The 18,802-nt window shown below is 35.0% G+C and overlaps 3 protein-coding genes across 11 annotated transcripts in view; 1 reads left to right on the forward strand and 2 right to left on the reverse strand.

The window, feature by feature from the left end:
* The window catches only part of Top1 (DNA topoisomerase 1), a 10,961-nt gene extending 1,718 nt beyond the window's left edge, over nt 1-9,243 (reverse strand). The window contains exons 1-10 of one of the 4 annotated variants that reach the window (XM_018506656.1): nt 8,620-9,243; nt 5,973-6,030; nt 4,474-4,837; nt 4,087-4,388; nt 3,886-4,013; nt 3,607-3,810; nt 3,347-3,529; nt 3,164-3,258; nt 1,277-2,250; nt 231-681 (exon numbers count right to left, since the gene is read on the reverse strand). In XM_018506656.1, coding sequence (XP_018362158.1) covers nt 231-681; nt 1,277-2,250; nt 3,164-3,258; nt 3,347-3,529; nt 3,607-3,810; nt 3,886-4,013; nt 4,087-4,388; nt 4,474-4,823 — 2,687 coding nt within the window. In that variant the 5' untranslated portion in view covers nt 4,824-4,837; nt 5,973-6,030; nt 8,620-9,243. Of the gene's footprint in view, nt 1-230; nt 682-1,276; nt 2,251-2,498; nt 2,634-3,163; nt 3,259-3,346; nt 3,530-3,606; nt 3,811-3,885; nt 4,014-4,086; nt 4,389-4,473; nt 4,838-5,972; nt 6,031-6,314; nt 6,845-8,619 lie in introns of those variants that run through there. The other 3 variants (XM_018506654.1, XM_018506655.1, XM_018506657.1) reach the window with 3 other exon arrangements.
* On the forward strand, nt 8,093-18,688 carry LOC108760612 (uncharacterized). Of its 5 annotated transcripts, none has more exons than XM_018506661.1 (6): nt 15,207-15,402; nt 15,494-15,602; nt 15,712-15,882; nt 16,071-16,557; nt 17,556-17,705; nt 18,378-18,688. In XM_018506661.1, the coding sequence occupies exons 4-6, from the start codon at nt 16,201-16,203 to the stop codon at nt 18,669-18,671; spliced, it is 801 nt and encodes a 266-aa protein (XP_018362163.1). In that variant the 5' UTR covers nt 15,207-15,402; nt 15,494-15,602; nt 15,712-15,882; nt 16,071-16,200; the 3' UTR covers nt 18,672-18,688. The 5 variants fall into 5 exon arrangements, with proteins under 5 accessions (XP_018362165.1, XP_018362163.1, XP_018362164.1 ...); XM_018506662.1 differs by having other exon boundaries at nt 15,717-15,882; XM_018506665.1 differs by having other exon boundaries at nt 15,208-15,402; nt 18,381-18,688.
* Rnmt (RNA guanine-7 methyltransferase) lies at nt 9,987-14,304 on the reverse strand. Of its 2 annotated transcripts, none has more exons than XM_018506659.1 (8): nt 14,214-14,304; nt 13,499-13,655; nt 12,732-12,936; nt 11,560-11,819; nt 11,281-11,462; nt 10,985-11,197; nt 10,389-10,597; nt 9,987-10,288 (listed from the first exon to the last, which is right to left on the reverse strand). In XM_018506659.1, exons 1-8 carry the CDS (start codon nt 14,216-14,218, stop codon nt 10,209-10,211), a joined length of 1,311 nt encoding a protein of 436 aa, XP_018362161.1. In that variant the 5' UTR covers nt 14,219-14,304; the 3' UTR covers nt 9,987-10,208. The 2 variants fall into 2 exon arrangements, with proteins under 2 accessions (XP_018362161.1, XP_018362160.1); XM_018506658.1 differs by having other exon boundaries at nt 14,015-14,304.
* Nucleotides 18,689-18,802: the final 114 nt, after the last annotated feature.

Below are 18,802 nucleotides of genomic sequence, written 5' to 3' on the forward strand. Positions count from 1 at the left end.
AAAGAATTTAAATTTATTGAGCATAAAATAGCCTTTATATCTATGTAAATACCATTTAAACTAAAATTATAAAGTTTTTATGTGCATGTAATGTGCAAAATTCATAATAAATAGTTAAATTTAAATTATCAAATAACTTACTTTATAAGTTTATTATTATTAATCTAAATTTTATTATCTATTATAAATTTATTTTATGTATACAAAATGTAAATAAAAAAATAACGTACACTTTTTCCTTTACTGAACCATGTTTTGCATCTCGTTTAGCGTCCTTTACTTGCTGCTCACACTCGGCTATTACTGCTTTCTTTGTGTCAATCTTTGTCTTTAGGTTCTCCATGGATTTCGCGTGTGTTTTCGGTACTGAACGCTGATGGTTACACAATATGGCAACGGCGCGATTGGCTCGATTGTACGAGAGAATCTTCTCTGCCTCCGTTTCGTTCGGATCAGTCAGCTTATCGAGCTGCTGCTGCAGCGTCCACGATGCGTTGTAAGTTCTGAATACTTTAGCGGTTAAACCTTCCATCAGCTCGTTCAGATGTTTATTCATCACGGTGGTGTTGAGACGATCAAACAGATCGTCTCCGGGCGATTTATTTTCCATGAAGAGCTGCAGATTCTTAAAAACGCGCTTCTCTACTGGCACCTCGTTGTAATATCGAATAGAATCTTTACCTGTGGGATTAATTAATTCTATAGAAATCACGTAATTGAATCGTTATATTAGGTGTTAAACTTAATTCCTGCCGTTCGTTTCCAAAATTGATTTGTTTTGAAGGGAAATACCTTAATCAAAGTATTATTAATAAAGTATTATTAATTAGTAATAAAGTAGAAAATGGAGGAAATTATTTTGATTGAGGTATTCATTCATCTTCCCTGCGAAACAAATCAATTTTGGAGACAAAAAACGGCAGGAATTAAGTTTAACATCTAATAATATTAAGAAATATATAAAAAAATACAACTACTTTTTAATCCTTTGGTTTCACTCTAAGAATACCCCAGCTTTCTTTTTCCGATGTTTTTCCAATGTTTTTTTCATTTTTATAATTTTTTATTAATAAAGTTATATGCATTTGCATGGTACCGTTAATGTCTAGCAGTTTGATTAAAAAAATTCTTTACAATGTTTACTTTCATGAAAGTCATAAACAATCAAATTAAGTTGGCTATGCTATACCCAAATGTAACGTTTCCATAGTGCAGCACCAAAGGATTAATTATAAATATATATTATGTATGAAAATTGCAATAATCAAATTATTACCTAAGAAATCAAATACGACGACGTATTCCTTGCCGCTCTTTTGTTCATGCAGCTTGATATGCTCCACTCGTAATGAGCAACAGCCTACAGTGTCCGCCTGATCCTCATCTTTCTCATTACCGGCTCTGAGCGCCAACCTATCAATGAAATACAGAGCAACAGCTCGTTGTCTGATGCGCATTTCCTTACTTTTCCAGTCGTCTCGATACTCCGCGCGAATTTTGTCAATTGACTGCGCCAGCTTCCGCGCTGTCTCGTACTTCTGCCAATCTTTCTCGCCCTTGAGCTTGCTGGATGGATTCAGCATCACGTACTTCACCTGGCCTTGAATATTCTCCGTCCAGGAAGCCAGCCATGTTACATTCGAATCATGTCGCACCTCCTTCCACTTGTGACCAGCCGGTGGTTTCGGTATATTTGAATCCTTTGAACAGTTGATGAGCACATCTTCCGGCAGCACTCGCTTTTTTAACTTACCCATCTTGGGATGCTCACCACGGCCTCTAAACAATCCGGGTGGCTCAATCTTGAAGTTACCGATCTTTTCCTTATGGCCATCAATACTGCAGAAACCATATTCTTTCTGTATCTCCTCATTCTTCTCCTTGATCTTCAACTTTTCATCCTTAGTCATGGCTTTGCGCTCCTCACTCTTTTGCAGGAAGTACGCATGCATCTCCTTGAAGTTGCATTTGGACAGATCGGTGATCTTAACACGCTCCGACTCAGTCATCACCTCTCGCCAGTCGTGGAAAAAGTTGCTGTTGAAAGCAGGCTTTGTCGTGTAGTCATGGTCGAGCATCCGCGCATAGAAGGTTGCGACCTCCTCTGTCTCCTCGCTCAGCTTCATCTCCTTGCCGTTATAGTAAAACTTTATGGTAGGGGGTAAGGGTTCATAGGGTGGTGCAAATACTGGTCCTTTGTGCTCCAAGAAATACCATTTCGTTCCATCGCTTTTCTTCTCTTCCTCCCACCTGAATTTAACATTATATTTAATATTACATTATGTTAAATATTAATTATAATAATTATAGAACTATGTTAATTACGTTCCAATTATGTTAATACAAACGCAAGTTTTTATCCTTAAATGATACATGACAAAATTGTGTTAAGTCTCAAGACGAAGCTGTATTATGAAAGTAGAAGAAAGTAAAAGGTATCAATTCAAATTTTGATATTAGATTCGAACGATTCGAACCAACATGGCTACAAACATAACCTCAAAATCGATGGATCCGTTTTTGTTTTATAAACTACATAATTGTGGTGGCCTCCAAGATTAACTAAACATCTCATTGAGAAACGAATTACTATCCTTCTTACAAGGCTCGACATTACATCCACCTATCATTCGCATCTTTTACTTGAGAATAAATATAGATTCGAGAGGCAAGTTGTAGGGAAATATAGGTTGATGCCACATGGGAATAAATGTTATATCCAATTTTTTAGAGACTTTTATCCCTGAGAGACAAACGCTCCTATTGGACACTGAATGTATTCTTATGGAAGATTCACATTCATTCTCCAATAGGAGAATGTGTTTCCTAGGGACTTACAATCATGATACTTTCATCCCTAGGAATAAAATCTACTTATTGAACGTTGAAACAGAATGAATTCCATATTAATGCCCTTTTCTATCAACGTAGGTTTAACACTTCATCTTTTTCTAGTTCTAAGAATTAAAAAAAGGTGAAGAGAGTAATTTGAACCAAGATTAAAATTAATCTACATTGATAGAAACGGATATCAGAACCAGAAAATGTAATTTAAATCGTAATTAAAGTTAATATCTAAAATAACAAAAAATAACTAAAGTAAAAATTAAGGAAGAACCGCATTGATATGATTATTTAAGCGGAAAACTTTAAGTGTCCATACCATTTCCAAACTTCCTGTTGCTCCTCCTCTTGCTTCTTCTTCCTCGGGCTTACTTCGCCTTCTGTTTTTACCTTTGTGGACTTCTTCTTTGGTTTCTACAAGACAAACACGGTACAAAACATACTGTTCCACGATCTACATTTCAATTAATTTAAAAGAAGTGTTAATAAAAAAATTTAGTACCGGTGTATCTTCAGGCTCGGCGTCATAATCATCATCATCATCATCCGCGTGTTTTCGTTTTTTCTTCTTGGTCTTCTGGTTAGTAGCTTTCTTGGCTTTCTTACGCGTTGACAGTGGAACGTCTTCATCTTCGTCCGACTCGATTTTTCTCTTCACTCTTGACGATACCTTAGATTCCGATAACTGTATCAATATATTTAATGAAAAGATCCTAAATAATCTCCGAAAATAAAAAACAAAATTGGAAAAACAAAATTTACCAATGGTTCATCCTCTTCTTCAGAGTCATTTTCCGTCTTTATGGTCGTATTATGGAGATCCGACAGCCTGGTGTCATTTCCATCCGTCGAATCCATACTAGCATTCTCCTTAATCGGTTCATCATCATCGTCCTCCTTAATATAAAGCGGTCGCTCACCACCGCTGTCGTCATCATCATCAAATTCTGGTTGCGTCATGGGTTCCTAAGGAAAGAAATCCATATCAGTATTTCATTTTATATTCATTCCCCAAAACGTTAACCGCAAACGAAATCTTACTTCTTTTATCTCAGGCTTGATTTCTAAGTTGTAATATCCTTCACTCGAGTGATTCATCTTCACGTTCGGTTCTTCCTTTACTTTGATCTCCTCCTTATCCTTCTTTTCTTTTTCCTCGCGATGCTTGGCTGCATTTGATCACGAAAGATTAAAAAGGGATAATAAATATTTATGTAAATAAGCTTAAATATTGCTGCTTACATTTGTCCTTATCATGGCGATGGCGATCTTTGTCTTTATCATGACGGTGCTTATCTTTGCTGGACAAACTTTCTCTATGCTTGTCCTTATCTTTTTCCGAGGAACGATGCTTCTCACTCGAAGAGTGAGAAGTGGAATGTCTGTCCTTGTCCTTTTCCGACGAGTGCTTCTTGCTATCCTTGTCCTTCGAGATACTGCGGTCCTTATCCTTATCGCGCGAGCTAGAGTTCAAGGAACTACTGTGTCTATGCCTATCTTTATCCTTGCTCGAGCTGTCCTTGTCCTTAGAACTACTGTGATGCCTAATAAAAATATATCGTAATCAGATAAATATCACCGTCAAACATCATTAAATAATATTTTAAATGACACTTTTTTTTATTTTACCTATCTTTATCTTTGGAGCTTGAGCTTGATTTGTGATGATGTTCCTTGTCCCTGGTTTTGTCCTTGTCTTTGCTAGATGAACTGCTGCTCTTATGCTCCTTGTCCTTACTAGACGAACTCTTTCTATCTTTGTCTTTACTATTGCTACCATCATGCTTCTCTTTGTCCTTAACAGAACTAGAGCTATGTCTATGTTTGTCCTTGTCCTTGTCCCTGTGTTCGCTTTTATGATTCCTCTCCTTGTCTTTGCTCCGATCTTTATCTTTATGATCCGATTTGTGAGACCGCTCTCTATCCTTGTCTCTGTGTTCTGATTTGTGTTCCCTTTTCTTGTCGAAACCGTTGGACATGCCATTGATATGGTCTAGGAAAATTAAATGTCTAATTGAAATTTGCAGTATACACATGAAATTCATCATTAATAAATTTGTCTATTAAAAATTATAAGATACATAAAGTTTAATATAATGAAACAAAATAAATGTTAGTTTAATAGTACCCCTAAAATAATAACAAAATAAAGAATAAACTTTGAATAAAATTCAAAGTTGAAAACAATATCTCAAGCACCAAGAATACACTTTAATTCGATTTATACCAATGTAAATTAACTTTAATCTCGGTTCAAGTCATTACTTATTGTTAGAATAAATTAAACTGAGATAAAAGTTAATAAAAAAATAAACTAATCAAAGTCCATTTTCTTCGTTTCCATGAAACGAAAACTCTGATTGGCTTTTTTATGCTTTATGCATTGTGCATTATCCAAAAGTCTGTACTTCGGCTTTAATTCTTAGAATTACAAGATAAAGAATAAATTGAAATTAATCTGATATTGATGGAATCGGACCTTAAAGTTATCGTTATTTTATTAAACATTCTAGAATTATATCCTCTCAACCGCTGAAAACAATACATAATCAATAAAATATGCAAAATTAAGAATCACATAAAAATAAGAAAAATAAAAATAAAAATAGAAAAATAGGCAAAATATGACCTAAATATATTTTAAAAATTAATTAGAATAAACACGCATTTAATGAGATTTTTGACCAAAAACGTGAATAAATTTTTCCATAAAAGATGAACAATCAAAAATTCGCGCGGTTCTTTAAACCTTCTATCACACATGATTCATTTGTTTTGGACATCTCTTTGCTATTCTTTTCAAACATCGCTACCCACGATGATCTTATCCCCGATCGAAGACTCGAACTTTCTCAAAGCATCCTTGAGCTCTCGCTGGAAAACTCGAACTTTCGAGAAGATACAAAATTCATAATTAAGTAGGTACGGGAAGGGCGACTTCCGCAGTTGCAGGATCCCTCATCCCGCCTTCGAGCGCTTCATCCCTGAACGGGACGAGACACGTGTTCGATTCCCCCTTTCCCCGTGATCCTTGCGAGTCCATCGGTCGATTTTAATTCAACTATTCGCCTCCGTTCGGTCAACGCTCACCTCGCACGCGTCCAAGTACTCCGAGTAAAAGAACTCACCGCTATGATTCCCGGAGACGCCGTCGCCGTCGCCGCCGCTCTCCTTGATCTTCTTCTCCTGAAACAGACGAGCGACCGTTCAGCGCGACCGGGAAGGTCAAACGCGGGCGCGCGCGTCCGTTCGACGGTGTTGAAAAGCCGGGAAGCCACGGGGAGCACTCTCGCGCGCGCCTCGGGGTTCGGCCGTCCGCCACGATAGGACTTAGTCGCAGACGCCATTTTGGGACTTAGAAAATTTTCGCGTCGGGCACGATGAGAGACGGACCAAGAGGCGAGAGCGCTCCCACGGGCGATTATCGCGAAAACGTGCGCCTACGTGGACGCGGAATCGCGGTCGCTTACCAGGTCCGCGTTCATCTGCGGCGCCGCTTGCTCGAGCTCCATTTCCCCGGACGCACGGAATCTGTACACAGCGCGGGCAGCTATGGGCTTGCGGCGCGAGGACTACCGTGATTCAGCTGCGCCGTCGACCAAGTGAAGACACAAGAAGCCCCGAGAGCGGATGGCTGGGGCGCGAATGTACGCGTACGCACACACAGCGGGCCTCCCGACGAGCACCGACGAGTGTGTTAGCGAATTCGCAGAGACCGTGAGAAAGATGGGGAAGTAGAGAGAGAGAAGAGGAGAGAGAGAGAGAAAGATGGAGAGACGGCACACTTTATCCTAAGCCGTCCGCAACGCGTCCGTCCCGTCCCGCGTCCGACGAACGACTGTATCACTGTATTTCGCGTGCGCGTCGCGACGCCGCGCAACCAGTCTAAGTGCCAGAAACGCGCGACCGCGCATGCGCCCGCTCGCCCCGCCCCCCTTCGTACTTTGCACGACGGTCAGACGCGATCCCGCGATCCCGATCGTCGGGCCCGAGCCGATCCGATGCGCCCCGAACTGAGTCGAGGGTGTCATTCACCGCGGCGCGAGGTCGATTGAAACCGGTACGATTCCGCAGCCGAGTTCAATACTCGATGCGCGAAGACGATTTTGCAGGGTTGTGCCGTATATTTTGAGATTACGTTTACGTGGAACTTTTACGTATTGTTCACGTCAAGTTTACACGCATCTGTTTCATGTAGACGGTACATGCAATGTAAAATATGAGTCCCTTAATTGACAAGTGGCATAAGTTCAAAATTAGGAAAAATGTGTTCGTTATAGAAGTTGTAAGTATTTAGAATTGTTTTATCTATCAATTTAATTTACTTTTATTTTGTTTTTATGTTCATAAAAAATGAAAATTAATTTTACGTCATAAATAAAGTGACTACAAAAAAAGCTGGAATAGTGACTTAAGTCCAGCTTTTTTTACGGTCACTTTATTTATGATGTAAATTTGATTTTTATTTTTTATGAACATAAAAACTAAAGTAAATTAAATGATGGGGGGGGGGGGGGGGGGGGAGAGGAGGTTAAAACATTCTTAATACTTTCTACTTCTATAACAAACGCATTTTTCCTAATTTTAGACTTATGCCACTTGTCAACTAAGAGGCTCTATATGTAAATTATTATAAATTGGATATAACAGGATAGAGAAAGAACTACATTTTATGATTGTTAATACACCTGACTTCAGTATTGATAAAAATATTTAAGAAAGATGGAAGCCTAGTGCAGCTGTGTAGTCTACTAATAATAAAGAATGAAGCTTTGATGATTTATAGAATTATTTACACAAATACCTAGGTTACATAATTTACATCTATTTCATGCAGACAGTACAAGCAATGTAAAATATGTAAATTATTGTAAATTATATAACAGAAAGAATTGAGAGTTTTATGATTATCAATATTATATGATAAGAAAATATGGTAAATAAAAATACATAAGCGACAGGAAAGCTTAATGCAATGATAAAGAAACAAAGTTTTGATTAAATTGTTTACACAAATGTCACGTAAAACATAGTTTACATCTTTTTCATTGGATAATACATGCAATATAAAATATATAAGTTATTATAATTTGTATAACATAGTACAGAAAGAACTAATTAAATGTTATGATTGTTAATATATCTGACTTTAGTATAAATATATAAGCAAGATAACTTAATTTACTGCAGTCTAGTACAACAATAAAGAACATAAGCTTTGATAATCTATAGATTGTTTATACAGATGATAAAAAAATTTAGTTTACACAATTTAAATCCTTTTCCTATAAATAATACAAGCAACGTAAAATGTAAAATATATAAAATACTATAAATTAAATAACAGTACGAAAAGAAGTAATTAAATTTCATAATTGTTCATACATGACTTGACTGATGAATAAAAAGGCCTGCTATTGGCTGAACTTTTGCACCAGTTCATCTTTCTTTCTTTTCTTTTCTCCTGGAGAGAAAAGAAAGAAAGATGAACTGGTGCAAAAGTTCAGTCAAAAAGAACAGTCCTAAAGTATATAAGATAAAAATTTTAGTGCAGTCCAGTGCAACAAACATAAGTTTCAATGGCTATGTTCAGTAGAATGTTTATTTTACAACTGTTGGAAATTTGCTTCGCACTGATCGGATCATTACTTTTACATCTAGAGAAATAGTCCTACCTCAGCAATCATAAAACGGTTGCAAAACTGTTGCGTTCTACTGAACGCATCCATTGATCTATAGATTGTTTACACAGATGACATATAAAACATAGCTTACATAGTTTACATTGTATATAGATGTGGATTATTATTTTTTACGCACAACCCTGGGATTTTATTTCGCAGCCATAAGAAAACCGGCTACAAAATGTTCTCCAAAGCAAAATTCAAAATCAGAATATACTGATCGTTGATTGATTCATTTCTCAATTAATAGATTCTCTCATTTCCTTTTTTCTCATGGCGGGGAAGATCTTCTCGCAAAAGATAACTCTTCCAAGAACAGGAATTTAAAAATCTCCGCAAAGAGAATTAATCGCCAGACATTTCTGAAGTAAATTACAATATCGTTGGAGCTCTAATCGCAACGCAAGCTTATGGGGTGCAAAAAACGCGATAATTTTGAAATTATTCCGTACTTTTGTGATTTTACTGATTTTGAAAGAATAAGTTTATACGAGATATTCTTTGTCGATGTAACCAACTCTTTCGTTTGGTTCAACTTCACGTTGGATCGAATTTTGTGAAGTTGTATTGAACTATACGTTCGATTCATAGTGAAATTATATCTTATGAACAATTCTCCACCATACGTTCGATTATTATCAATTGCTGTTCACTACTTTCGAAGCATCGGCGCGCGCGCGAGAAAACTGTTGATTCTTTTTTATTTATATATTCGAAAGAGTGATTTTCCACAGCGCAATTATTTTTGAGAAATATAAGCTAAAAGAATATTCACGTTTTAAAAAATAATACGTCATTCTCTCTCTTGCGTGATAATAATTTATAGCAATAATTGTACATAATTTTATTTTTAAATATACTGTAAATGTATACAATTATAATATTATAATTATATAATAGATAAATAATTATGATATTATAATTATATTCCAAAATTCTTAATTATATGCAGTGTATATGTATAATTAAGAATTAAATAATTTTCAATTTTATATATATATAATTCTTAATTTTTAAAATACATGATTCATTTTCCGTGTTGCGAGCTGATTATCTATAATCCACTCAATTAGGAAATTAACATTACTGTATCCAGGATCTTATATTTCCTGACGTCTAAATCATTCGTGTTATACTGAAAAATTTCTTGCGACTTGAAAGAATAGAATTTCGGTAACGATGAAAAAGAAAATTGTTTTCTAATGATTAACCCTTCAATGTCATACGTTTTACTATACCTGTGACGTTGTCATTGGTGCAACATTCAATCCAACTTTGATTGCTTATAACTTTTATAAAATTATAAACATATTGTAACAAATTTTTTTCAACCGAAATGTCAAGCATTAAGAAATACAATGGCATCAAGCAAGTATATCTTGATTAGTAAAAAAACTTATAAGTAATAAAGTAAACAGAAGTTTCAAAACAGCATTTTTTTTTTAAAAAAGTCTGATACGCCAAAAGTAACATTGAAGGGTTAAGCTTTTTTAACACTTTTTACATGATTGTCAGCTCTATATACGCAGCTACAGCTCTACTGATATCACACGGATGATATCGTCCTACCATAAGTTACATTACAGTAACAAATAAAATTGTTTGTACAATATAAAATCAGCAGCATCAGTAAATCGTTCCTTGCTTCAGTTTTCATATTTTTCTTTATCTTACGAAACTTTATAACTTGATATATTCCGGCTTTCCTTCGCTGTTCCAAATCGTCTTCATTTTTCGAAACGAAAATACTGCATACAATGCTGTAAAGATTCATTTAGTAAATTGGATTTGTTCAGAATTTTTATATTTTATTCATATTTTCAAATTTTCCTTATCTTTAATTAGAATTTTTGTACTCACAAGTAACTTCCCATTCCGATTGCGAGAGAGTGCCAATTTTACGATGATTCGCTGGCAGATTCTGCATATATTCAACAGCATGATGATAGTCTCGCTCTGGATCGCCAAGTAGAGGCGCTTCGTGATACGGCGGATAAGTTTCTAGTGCCTGCATATTTCCTAAAAGAGATCTACCCTCGTTTTTGAAACGCTCATAGAAATCTTCAAACCTGAACATAAAAAGATTTTTGAGATTTTAACTAGAAAAAATAATGTCTTCAGATATTAATATTTATTTCTGATATTCGTGGATCCAGTGTACCTTAATTAATGTATCTTTGCTTAAAGTTAACATAATTTACTTTCACTTATAATTTTTTTTTCCATTTTAAAGGTCAAAATCCGAGAAATAGGATTGTATAACTTAATATTATCTAAGATTATGAAAAACACTCGTAATAAATAATTTTTCACACTGTAGTTGAAGAAAATGTCCACTAGACCTGTGAATATCGATTAGGATTAAATTAATATAATACATGCATAGCTTTTTATAATAATTATTTGCTAAAATAATGATTAATGATAGATTTAAGTCGATGTGCTTTTTCTCTTACCTTTCAAACGCCACTAATTCGAGACCGTATTTCAGAGCCAACTTGCACAAAGTGGGCAGATGCACCAGAAATTCCGGGCAATCGACCACACCGTCCAGATGAAAATTGTACTTTGCGCCGAAGAACGGCGGTTTAGTTTTGTCCTCGCTTAAAAATTCAACGTTGTACACGTCGTTGCCGAACTTATGAGTGTCACAATTTTGCCACCTAGAACTGTGTTGCCGAAAAGAAGATGAGCGTGTATGCGTACTATCTATTAAAGAGAAATATGTAAGTAGAAGAGGAAGAGAACGCACACTAAATCGTAAGCGTCTGGAATGGTTCCGATGAAGTAGCCACCGGGCTTGAGACTCTCACTGGCGTTCCGAATCATGCATTCCGCCTGTGATAGAGATTCAAAGCTGTAGTGGAAAGCGAACTGGCAGCTAACAAAGTCCAGTTGCATGCTGGGATCCGCGAACTTCTCCCTCAAACGAACCTGCAACATTCCTGATTAACAAAATTCCATTGACAAGTGCGTTTCTTGCAGATGGAATTTTTGTGTAGCGTTAAAAAATGGAATAAATATCCTCCACCTTTGTACAATCAGCTGTTATAAACTCCGCGCTGAAAATAGGAGCAAAACCTCTGTCCTTGGAACCTTTCTTATTCACCATGTCATTGTACCGTTGTTGACACTGTTCAAGCGACACTTGCGCTATATCCGCGCAGATCAAATGTGAAATATTTGCCTTTTTCCACTTGAGAAGATCTCCGCCCTTACCACAGCACATGTCCAGAACTCTAAGCGAAGTGCCGAAACTTTTGCCTTGTCTTACTTTGACTACGTATTCATCTGATAAATAATATAAGGATAAACTTATTCATTGTAAGAACTGATCTTTCAAAAAAATTAACATAAAATCACAATAACAAGATCAATAATAAGCCAGTTTTAAGTCAAAATTCAATTTTTTCCTAAATCATCAAAAATAGCCCAAATTAAATCAAATACTTATTTTTACTTTCAAACTTTATAATTATATTTATAATTATAATTAATTCTGAGGTTTATTAGATAGCTTAATGGTAAAATAATCATTTATCAAACAAAAGATTCAGGTTTAATTCCCGATTCTGTTACCTCATATACGTAACAAGAAATTTTAAGCTATTATAATTCCGCTCTATTAAAAAAGGGCATCTAAAATTATAAATATAAAAAATCCAAAATAACTTGGTAACATATATACTTTTTAAAATAAAAAAAAATGCAATAAGAGCTAAACAGTTTAAATTGTAATATTGCTAATCAGTACCAATCAATGATTAATGAGAATTAGAATTATGTATCTGAAAGAATGCAATTAGATATTGGCTTTTATTGATTCTTTTCTGAATGCGAGCGTGGCATAGCAGGCAGCGTATGAGACTGCTATGCCAAAGATCGATCCCGGGTTCGATTCCAGGCAGAATCGGAAAATGTTTTCGAACGCTCGTAGCTCCTCTCGGAAGGCAATGGCAAACCACCGAGAGTATCCTTGCCAAGAGTAATAAATTGCCAAGAGCAATATATTCTCTAATAAATCATCGTTCGGAATCGACGTTAAACTGTAGGTCTCATATGACTGTGTATAACTAATGTGTGCACCACAGGCATATGAAAGAAGTCACCACGCTCGGCCACGAGCAATAGGAATGAGAATGATCCTTTTCCCATTATTATGGTGTGACAGCATTTAGACAACAGCTAAGAATCAATACTTACTTATAAGCATGCTTTTAATCCAGTTGTTAAAATTCCTCATATATACAATGCGACTTTGATTTCTCTGTGAGAGGCCCTTTTCCTCGAGTGCATTGTAATGGTCGGCTACCAAAACTGTATTGTCAAGACTCCTGTTTGCATCAGTTGCGTCCTTATTTTTTTCGTTGCTTCCGGATGTCGTTAAATCTGAGGGAACGTTTGTACTCTGCACAAGAGAAAATATGTTAGCACTAATTAATAGTATTCATATTTCAATTTTACAGATCACCTTAAGTATAATCTCAAGACCTTTTGAGTTCTACATAATACGGAATTTTTCTAGAATTTATTAAAGTATATTTTAAGATTATTATCAGAAAATATTCTTTGTTAAAAATTTTTGACTCTTATTAGCCTTGTATATCATGTTGTTGTATTTCGAATATTAAGAGTCCTGTTAATTTACGATTAAAAATAACTGTTATTTAAAAGACAAAATTAATGGAGTAATCACTTTTCTTTGCAGCAGAATGATATTTTCCTGTGTATTAAAATAAACATAGTATTCATTCATTTTTATACAGGTTATGTCATTTCTTTGAAACTCGTGTCTTTTCAATATGAATTAAATAAGTCTCACAGTGTCTTTGACTGTATTAAGAGATTTTGGCATTGGATCTTAACTTTTAAGACTACCTATGTGGCTAGATTTAAGACGTGATCTTGAATATATCTAATAAACACTGCTTTTTGCAATCAAAGTAGTAATATATGGTTAAGACACGTACAGCAGATGAGGCATCTTCTTCAGCATCATGCTTTGCTACTTTGGACGGCCGTTCACGATCTGGCGACCGCTTGTGTTTCCTACTTTGAGGGCTCTCTACATTTGTATCCTTACTTGTCTCAGATTTTGCTGAGGTGGCAGAGGACGTTTCTGTCTCGCTGGAAAATATAATTCGTTCTTTTAGCTTTATATTATCAAAAATATTATTCAAAATGAAACTGACTGTATATTGTATGATAAAATTAAGTGATTAATTGATATTTTATATAAAATCCTGAAGTGAAAGTTTAAGTCTATAAATAAGACTATGGTTGAAGACTATAGGTATACGTTCGCCAATGACTTTATAAAATCAGAACAAGCATTTTATTTCTGCAAAAAAAACAAAGAAGACATTGAGAGCCGATTAAACTTAATGCTGTAAGGATTCAGAAATACTTAATTCGAAAGAAAAATGTGTGTGTACTACTGCTATATTTAGCGCTACATCGCGCTGAAGCGCAAGGACGAGAAATACCTCGTGTGCTGCTCCTTTTCCTCGTACTCCGTTTTATTCTCCGCGGCAAGTGCCGACATGTCGACGGCGCGGCGATACGAATTGCGAGTAAAAGGATGCGGGTTACAACGTGGAAAGTCGTTCAGACTGTTCGAAACGCGAGGACTGCTACTGGTTCATCACTGTACATGCCACATTTGGAAACGCGAGCAAACCTCACCTCATACCGACGTTGGCCGTAAATGCCGCAAAATACGCCACGAAAAGCGTCGCAGTGACGCCAACGGAGGGATTTTTCACGCATGCGCCGCAGCGCGAGCATCAGGTGACGCCCAGTGGCGTACGCGCATCTTGCTGAAATTTAAAGCATCGTCAGATCACATAAAAAGAGGGATTAAAAATGCCAAAAAAATTAATGGTAAGCTTCTTAGTGTTTATTAAAATTTTATATAAAAATTAATACTAATCCTATTAATGGAACAACGTAATTCATTTAATTGTCATAAATAGCTGTAATACCCTGGTGAAAAGTTTTCTCAGAATTTTTCATATAATTTTTCAGAATTTCTCTATAATTTTATGATTTTTTCTTTTTTTACACGAATTGGAACATTTCTCAGAAAATCTACATCTTTCCTCAGCATTTCTTATATATGTTAATTATGAATATCGTAAGATTCTTATGATTTCTTGTAAGTATAATTTCTGATAAAATGTTGTAAAATCTAAAAAATTTAAAAATATTTTTTAGAAATTATGGAATGAGAGATATCAGAATATTTCAGAATTCATTTGTATGAAAAATTCTGAGAGAAGACATAAACTTTCCGAACATTTCTGAGTATTTTTGAAAAATGTTCCAACTCGTGTAAAAATTATGAGAAAAATTTTCACCAGGGTAAAGTTTATTTTCATGTTTAAATTAAATGAGTGAATTTCATGTTCCAAAATAAATGCGAATAAAATTAATAATTACAAACAAGTTAATAATTAAGTGAAATTTTATTTAAAAGCCTAAAACAAGTTTATATGTGAAATATGACGGAACATCGATTTTATATTGCAAAATTTATATTTATATTTTTCTCTTTTACAAAATCAACGAGCTCTATGAAATATATGTATATATTCTGTGTTAAATATTACTTTATTTAGTAATGTTAAACGTCACTTCTTGCAGTTTATCGTTTCTCTTTTTTTCTTCAATGTGAAAGGAAAAAAATCTATTGTTTGTGCACGTATTACGTCCCTGTCCATCCATCCAGCAAGAAACAAGCTGACATCTTCATTCTTCAGTATCGCCAACTCCAACCAACTACAACCAACTCCAACAGAACGTGTTGATTTACTGGTAGTAACATGCAGGTTAAAAGTGTACGGCGATTTTCCAGTTTTCCCATCGCTTCGTTGTGAGTTATTTAACTGCACATAAATTAATTGAACGAGATCTTTGCTTAATTAACTCAATCGATAATGACCTGTGCGATTGTCACATTTTAGAACGTGAATGAAGTATCAACCTTCCCTGAACAGGATTATTTCACCGGTTATGCGCATCGACTGGAACATTGGATATCTACGAATTTATCATTGAAATATAAAAAAAATGGTACGATAATTGTTTATAACTGTATATTAAATCTACTCATTTATTATATATTGTAAACAGATACGTAACAACGGGATTGACACTTAATGAAATGCTTTGTTTACTTCAGTGCAGCCACCACACACGGACAGTAGGAAAGATTAAAAAATTATCGGAAGCAATTATTGTTTGCTTACGTGTTTACGAACAGAGATGCATATGGAGCATTCACAGTTTCCTACTTGGACACCCAGTCCCTAGCAATGCACGAACGTAACCGGGTGCAGCCTTGATCGACAAGGTTGGTATCTACGCGATGCTTAATCACCTAACGCACACGTTCTCATCTATTATCTGATCTAGATTTGCCCTGCATGACGTTCTTATCTTACCAGCTTATCTAAAATTCAATAAGACTCAAAGGATAAATAATATCACCGCGACGTTTAAGTTGCTTCGACTCTGCAGTAAGGTTTTACTCTTTTCCAGCTTATTCTGGCTGTACAAGATTCAGACGGAGTGGGATTATTGTTTGTATACACCGTCTGCCTTGCAGAGTGGAGACTTGGATACACAATCCGTTGTTATAGAAAGTTTCTCACAGGACTATAAGAACAAAATGGAAACATTCGAGGCATATGACGAGTCTATGGTCACCGCAGCAAATTATCAGTGTGACATTGTTCAAACTGTGAACAATCATGCGCCCAAGGAAGAAATAGAAGTACAGAATAGAGAGAATCATGATACGTTGACGTTGCAACAGCAACAGACGGAGCAGATGCATCAGGTGACGCAGATCGAGTCGAATATTCAACAGAAAGCAACTGCGGTTCGATTGCCCGCTTTATTGGATGGAGAGTACTTCCAGGTGATCAGGGTGGAAGACACTAACGTTACGGTACGTTGTCAGCAGTGTATGAAATTGCTCAACGGCAATCTGAAGTCCACTGGGAATTTTCTCAGTCATGTAAAGGTAAACAAATTATTAGATACTTTCATAGAATTGTCTATGCAGATTGACAGGATGAAAAAGAGACTTCTTGATGTAAAACCATGAAGATGAGAGGGGCCAGTGAAAGCCTAAGCATCGATTATTGGTGTTTTTTTTATTTCTTACTCTTACAAGGGATTGTTACAACTGTCTGGATTCGATTCTCCTTGAAATATGTTGTTAAAAAAAGATTTTGAGATACATGTTTTTATATGGATCCAATCTCAGATTTAAGAGGTGAAACAACCTCTCAAAACTTAATGGTGATCGAGGTATTTTTAATACATTAGATTTAAAAAAATCTAAATACAGTTATCAAGTATATAAAAAAAACCATAAATATTTCTAAAACATTTTTCTGTACATCTTACTGTTTCGCTGATAATTGACTATAAGGATTATAACGTTAAAAGATTGTTTTATCGCTTAAATCTGAGATGGAGAAATATAAAAAAATACGTGTTTCTTACATTTTCTCGTGCTTAACATATTTCAAGAACAATCAAATCAATTTCGAATGGTTATAACAGTTTCCTTGTTTAAATTTATTTATTATTTTGACGATAATTTTATTATTTATTTAACTTTATTTATTACTTCAGACGATACTTACAATTGCACAATTAATCCTTCGTCGACAATGTGATATTTTATTCACTGTCTGGATCTTCGAACTTCAGTGCAGATTCTTTATATAGTTTATATTTTTATAAAAATTTGAAGAAATTCTTAAATAAAGTCTTCACTATTACAAAAATGAATCGTACTTTACTTATTTTTTACAAATTTAAATTTGTCTGTTAGAATTTACGATAAAAAAATAAAATTCAAAACATTGCCAGCAGTGGATCAATTATATATTAATTATATTGCGCCAGTGACTATGCTTAAAGTCTCTCATTGGGCTTTCTTTTACCATTATAGATTATGATTTATTGTTAGAGAAATCTATTTTCGTAACAGCCTTGTTACTTTTGCAGCGATTGCATCCCTCTTTGATGTCCAAAATAAGGTGCAAATCTAGTCAGAGGAAACCCGCGATATATGTCAACTCGACGTTACCTGATAAATGCTCCGAAATAGTGCCGGGAAAGCGTGCAGCAGTACAAAATAAGAAGCGCTGTAAAACGGTAAGCACTTTTTTACCATGTAATTCAATTCTATCTTGCCGTCCTAAAAAGATTAAAAAATAATAAGTTACTATATTAGAAAAGAGGATTAGTAATTAATTATTAAAAAATTAATTTTAGATAGAAATATCTGAAGGTACACTTAAATATACGACAGATGAAAATTAATTAAGATTTATTTTAAACATATATAATATATTTACATTTTTTAAACGTTTAAATTAATTGCGCTTGGCCTTTCTTTTATCTATCTCGATTTTACATCAGTTTTCTTTTCTTTCAATACTAGAAGAATGCCTATTACGGTCGAAGCTGGATCTTCATTGTTTTAAATAATTCCATCTTGAATTACTAATATACACTATATATTCTTGCACATATACCCCATATTATAGTTTTTTTCAAAATGCGCGCCGAATTGTATTTCTGGACTATAAACGCAATTGAAACTACTCTAGTAATCGTGAATTAAATTGACAAGCAATTTTAATAATTTGATGCTACCATCAAGCATCATATTACAAAGATGTTAATATGTTGAAACTGTACTTCGACCGTAATAGGCATTCTTCTAGTATTGATTGTGTTTCTCATATATGCGGTCTAAATAAAGATTCTTAATATTGTTTTCTTCTTTTTGTTATGTTGTAATTAATTTAATGTATCCACAAGCAGGAGGAATGTACGGCCGAAAAGAATGAATCTTACGAACAACATGCGGATTGGAACGACACATCGTTAATCCGGGGATCCGACGAGTCGGAATCGGCGGATCCATCCCTAAGAATATCACATAATAATTCATTTATAATGGAGGACGAGTACGATGCAATCGGTCGCAACGTTGCCGCCAAGCTCAGGAATATGAGACTGGACCAAAGAATAATAGCTGAGAAATTGTTGAACGACATTTTATTTGAGGCTCAGCTCGGTAATCTTCACAGAGATTCGAGTATTCACGTGTGAGAATAAAATGCACAACGACCTGTGAGTCGATATTATATATCTTCTAATAAATATCGCGAAAGAACGAATCCGATTTGGCGAAAAGCGACGTGATATGTGATTAATACAGTTATCTGATTAATTATATAACG

Source organism: Trachymyrmex cornetzi, unplaced genomic scaffold (genome assembly GCF_001594075.2).
Source record: "Trachymyrmex cornetzi isolate Tcor2-1 unplaced genomic scaffold, Tcor1.1 scaffold229, whole genome shotgun sequence".
Taxonomy (NCBI): Eukaryota; Metazoa; Arthropoda; class Insecta; order Hymenoptera; family Formicidae; genus Trachymyrmex; species Trachymyrmex cornetzi.

What these genes read in the sequence shown, in the direction of transcription:
- Rnmt (XM_018506658.1), bottom strand. Translation starts at nt 14,073, where the DNA reads ATGTCGGCACTTGCCGCGGAGAATAAAACGGAGTACGAGGAAAAGGAG. An exon ending in TAACAGCTGATTGTACAAAG is followed by an intron (nt 11,463 to 11,559) that starts GTGGAGGATATT and finishes GGAATGTTGCAG; the next exon opens with GTTCGTTTGAGGGAGAAGTT. An exon ending in GAATTAGTGGCGTTTGAAAG is followed by an intron (nt 10,598 to 10,984) that starts GTAAGAGAAAAA and finishes TTTTATGTTCAG; the next exon opens with GTTTGAAGATTTCTATGAGC.
- LOC108760612 (XM_018506663.1), top strand. Translation starts at nt 16,201, where the DNA reads ATGGAAACATTCGAGGCATATGACGAGTCTATGGTCACCGCAGCAAAT. An exon ending in ATTTTCTCAGTCATGTAAAG is followed by an intron (nt 16,558 to 17,555) that starts GTAAACAAATTA and finishes TTACTTTTGCAG; the next exon opens with CGATTGCATCCCTCTTTGAT. An exon ending in ATAAGAAGCGCTGTAAAACG is followed by an intron (nt 17,706 to 18,377) that starts GTAAGCACTTTT and finishes TGTATCCACAAG; the next exon opens with CAGGAGGAATGTACGGCCGA.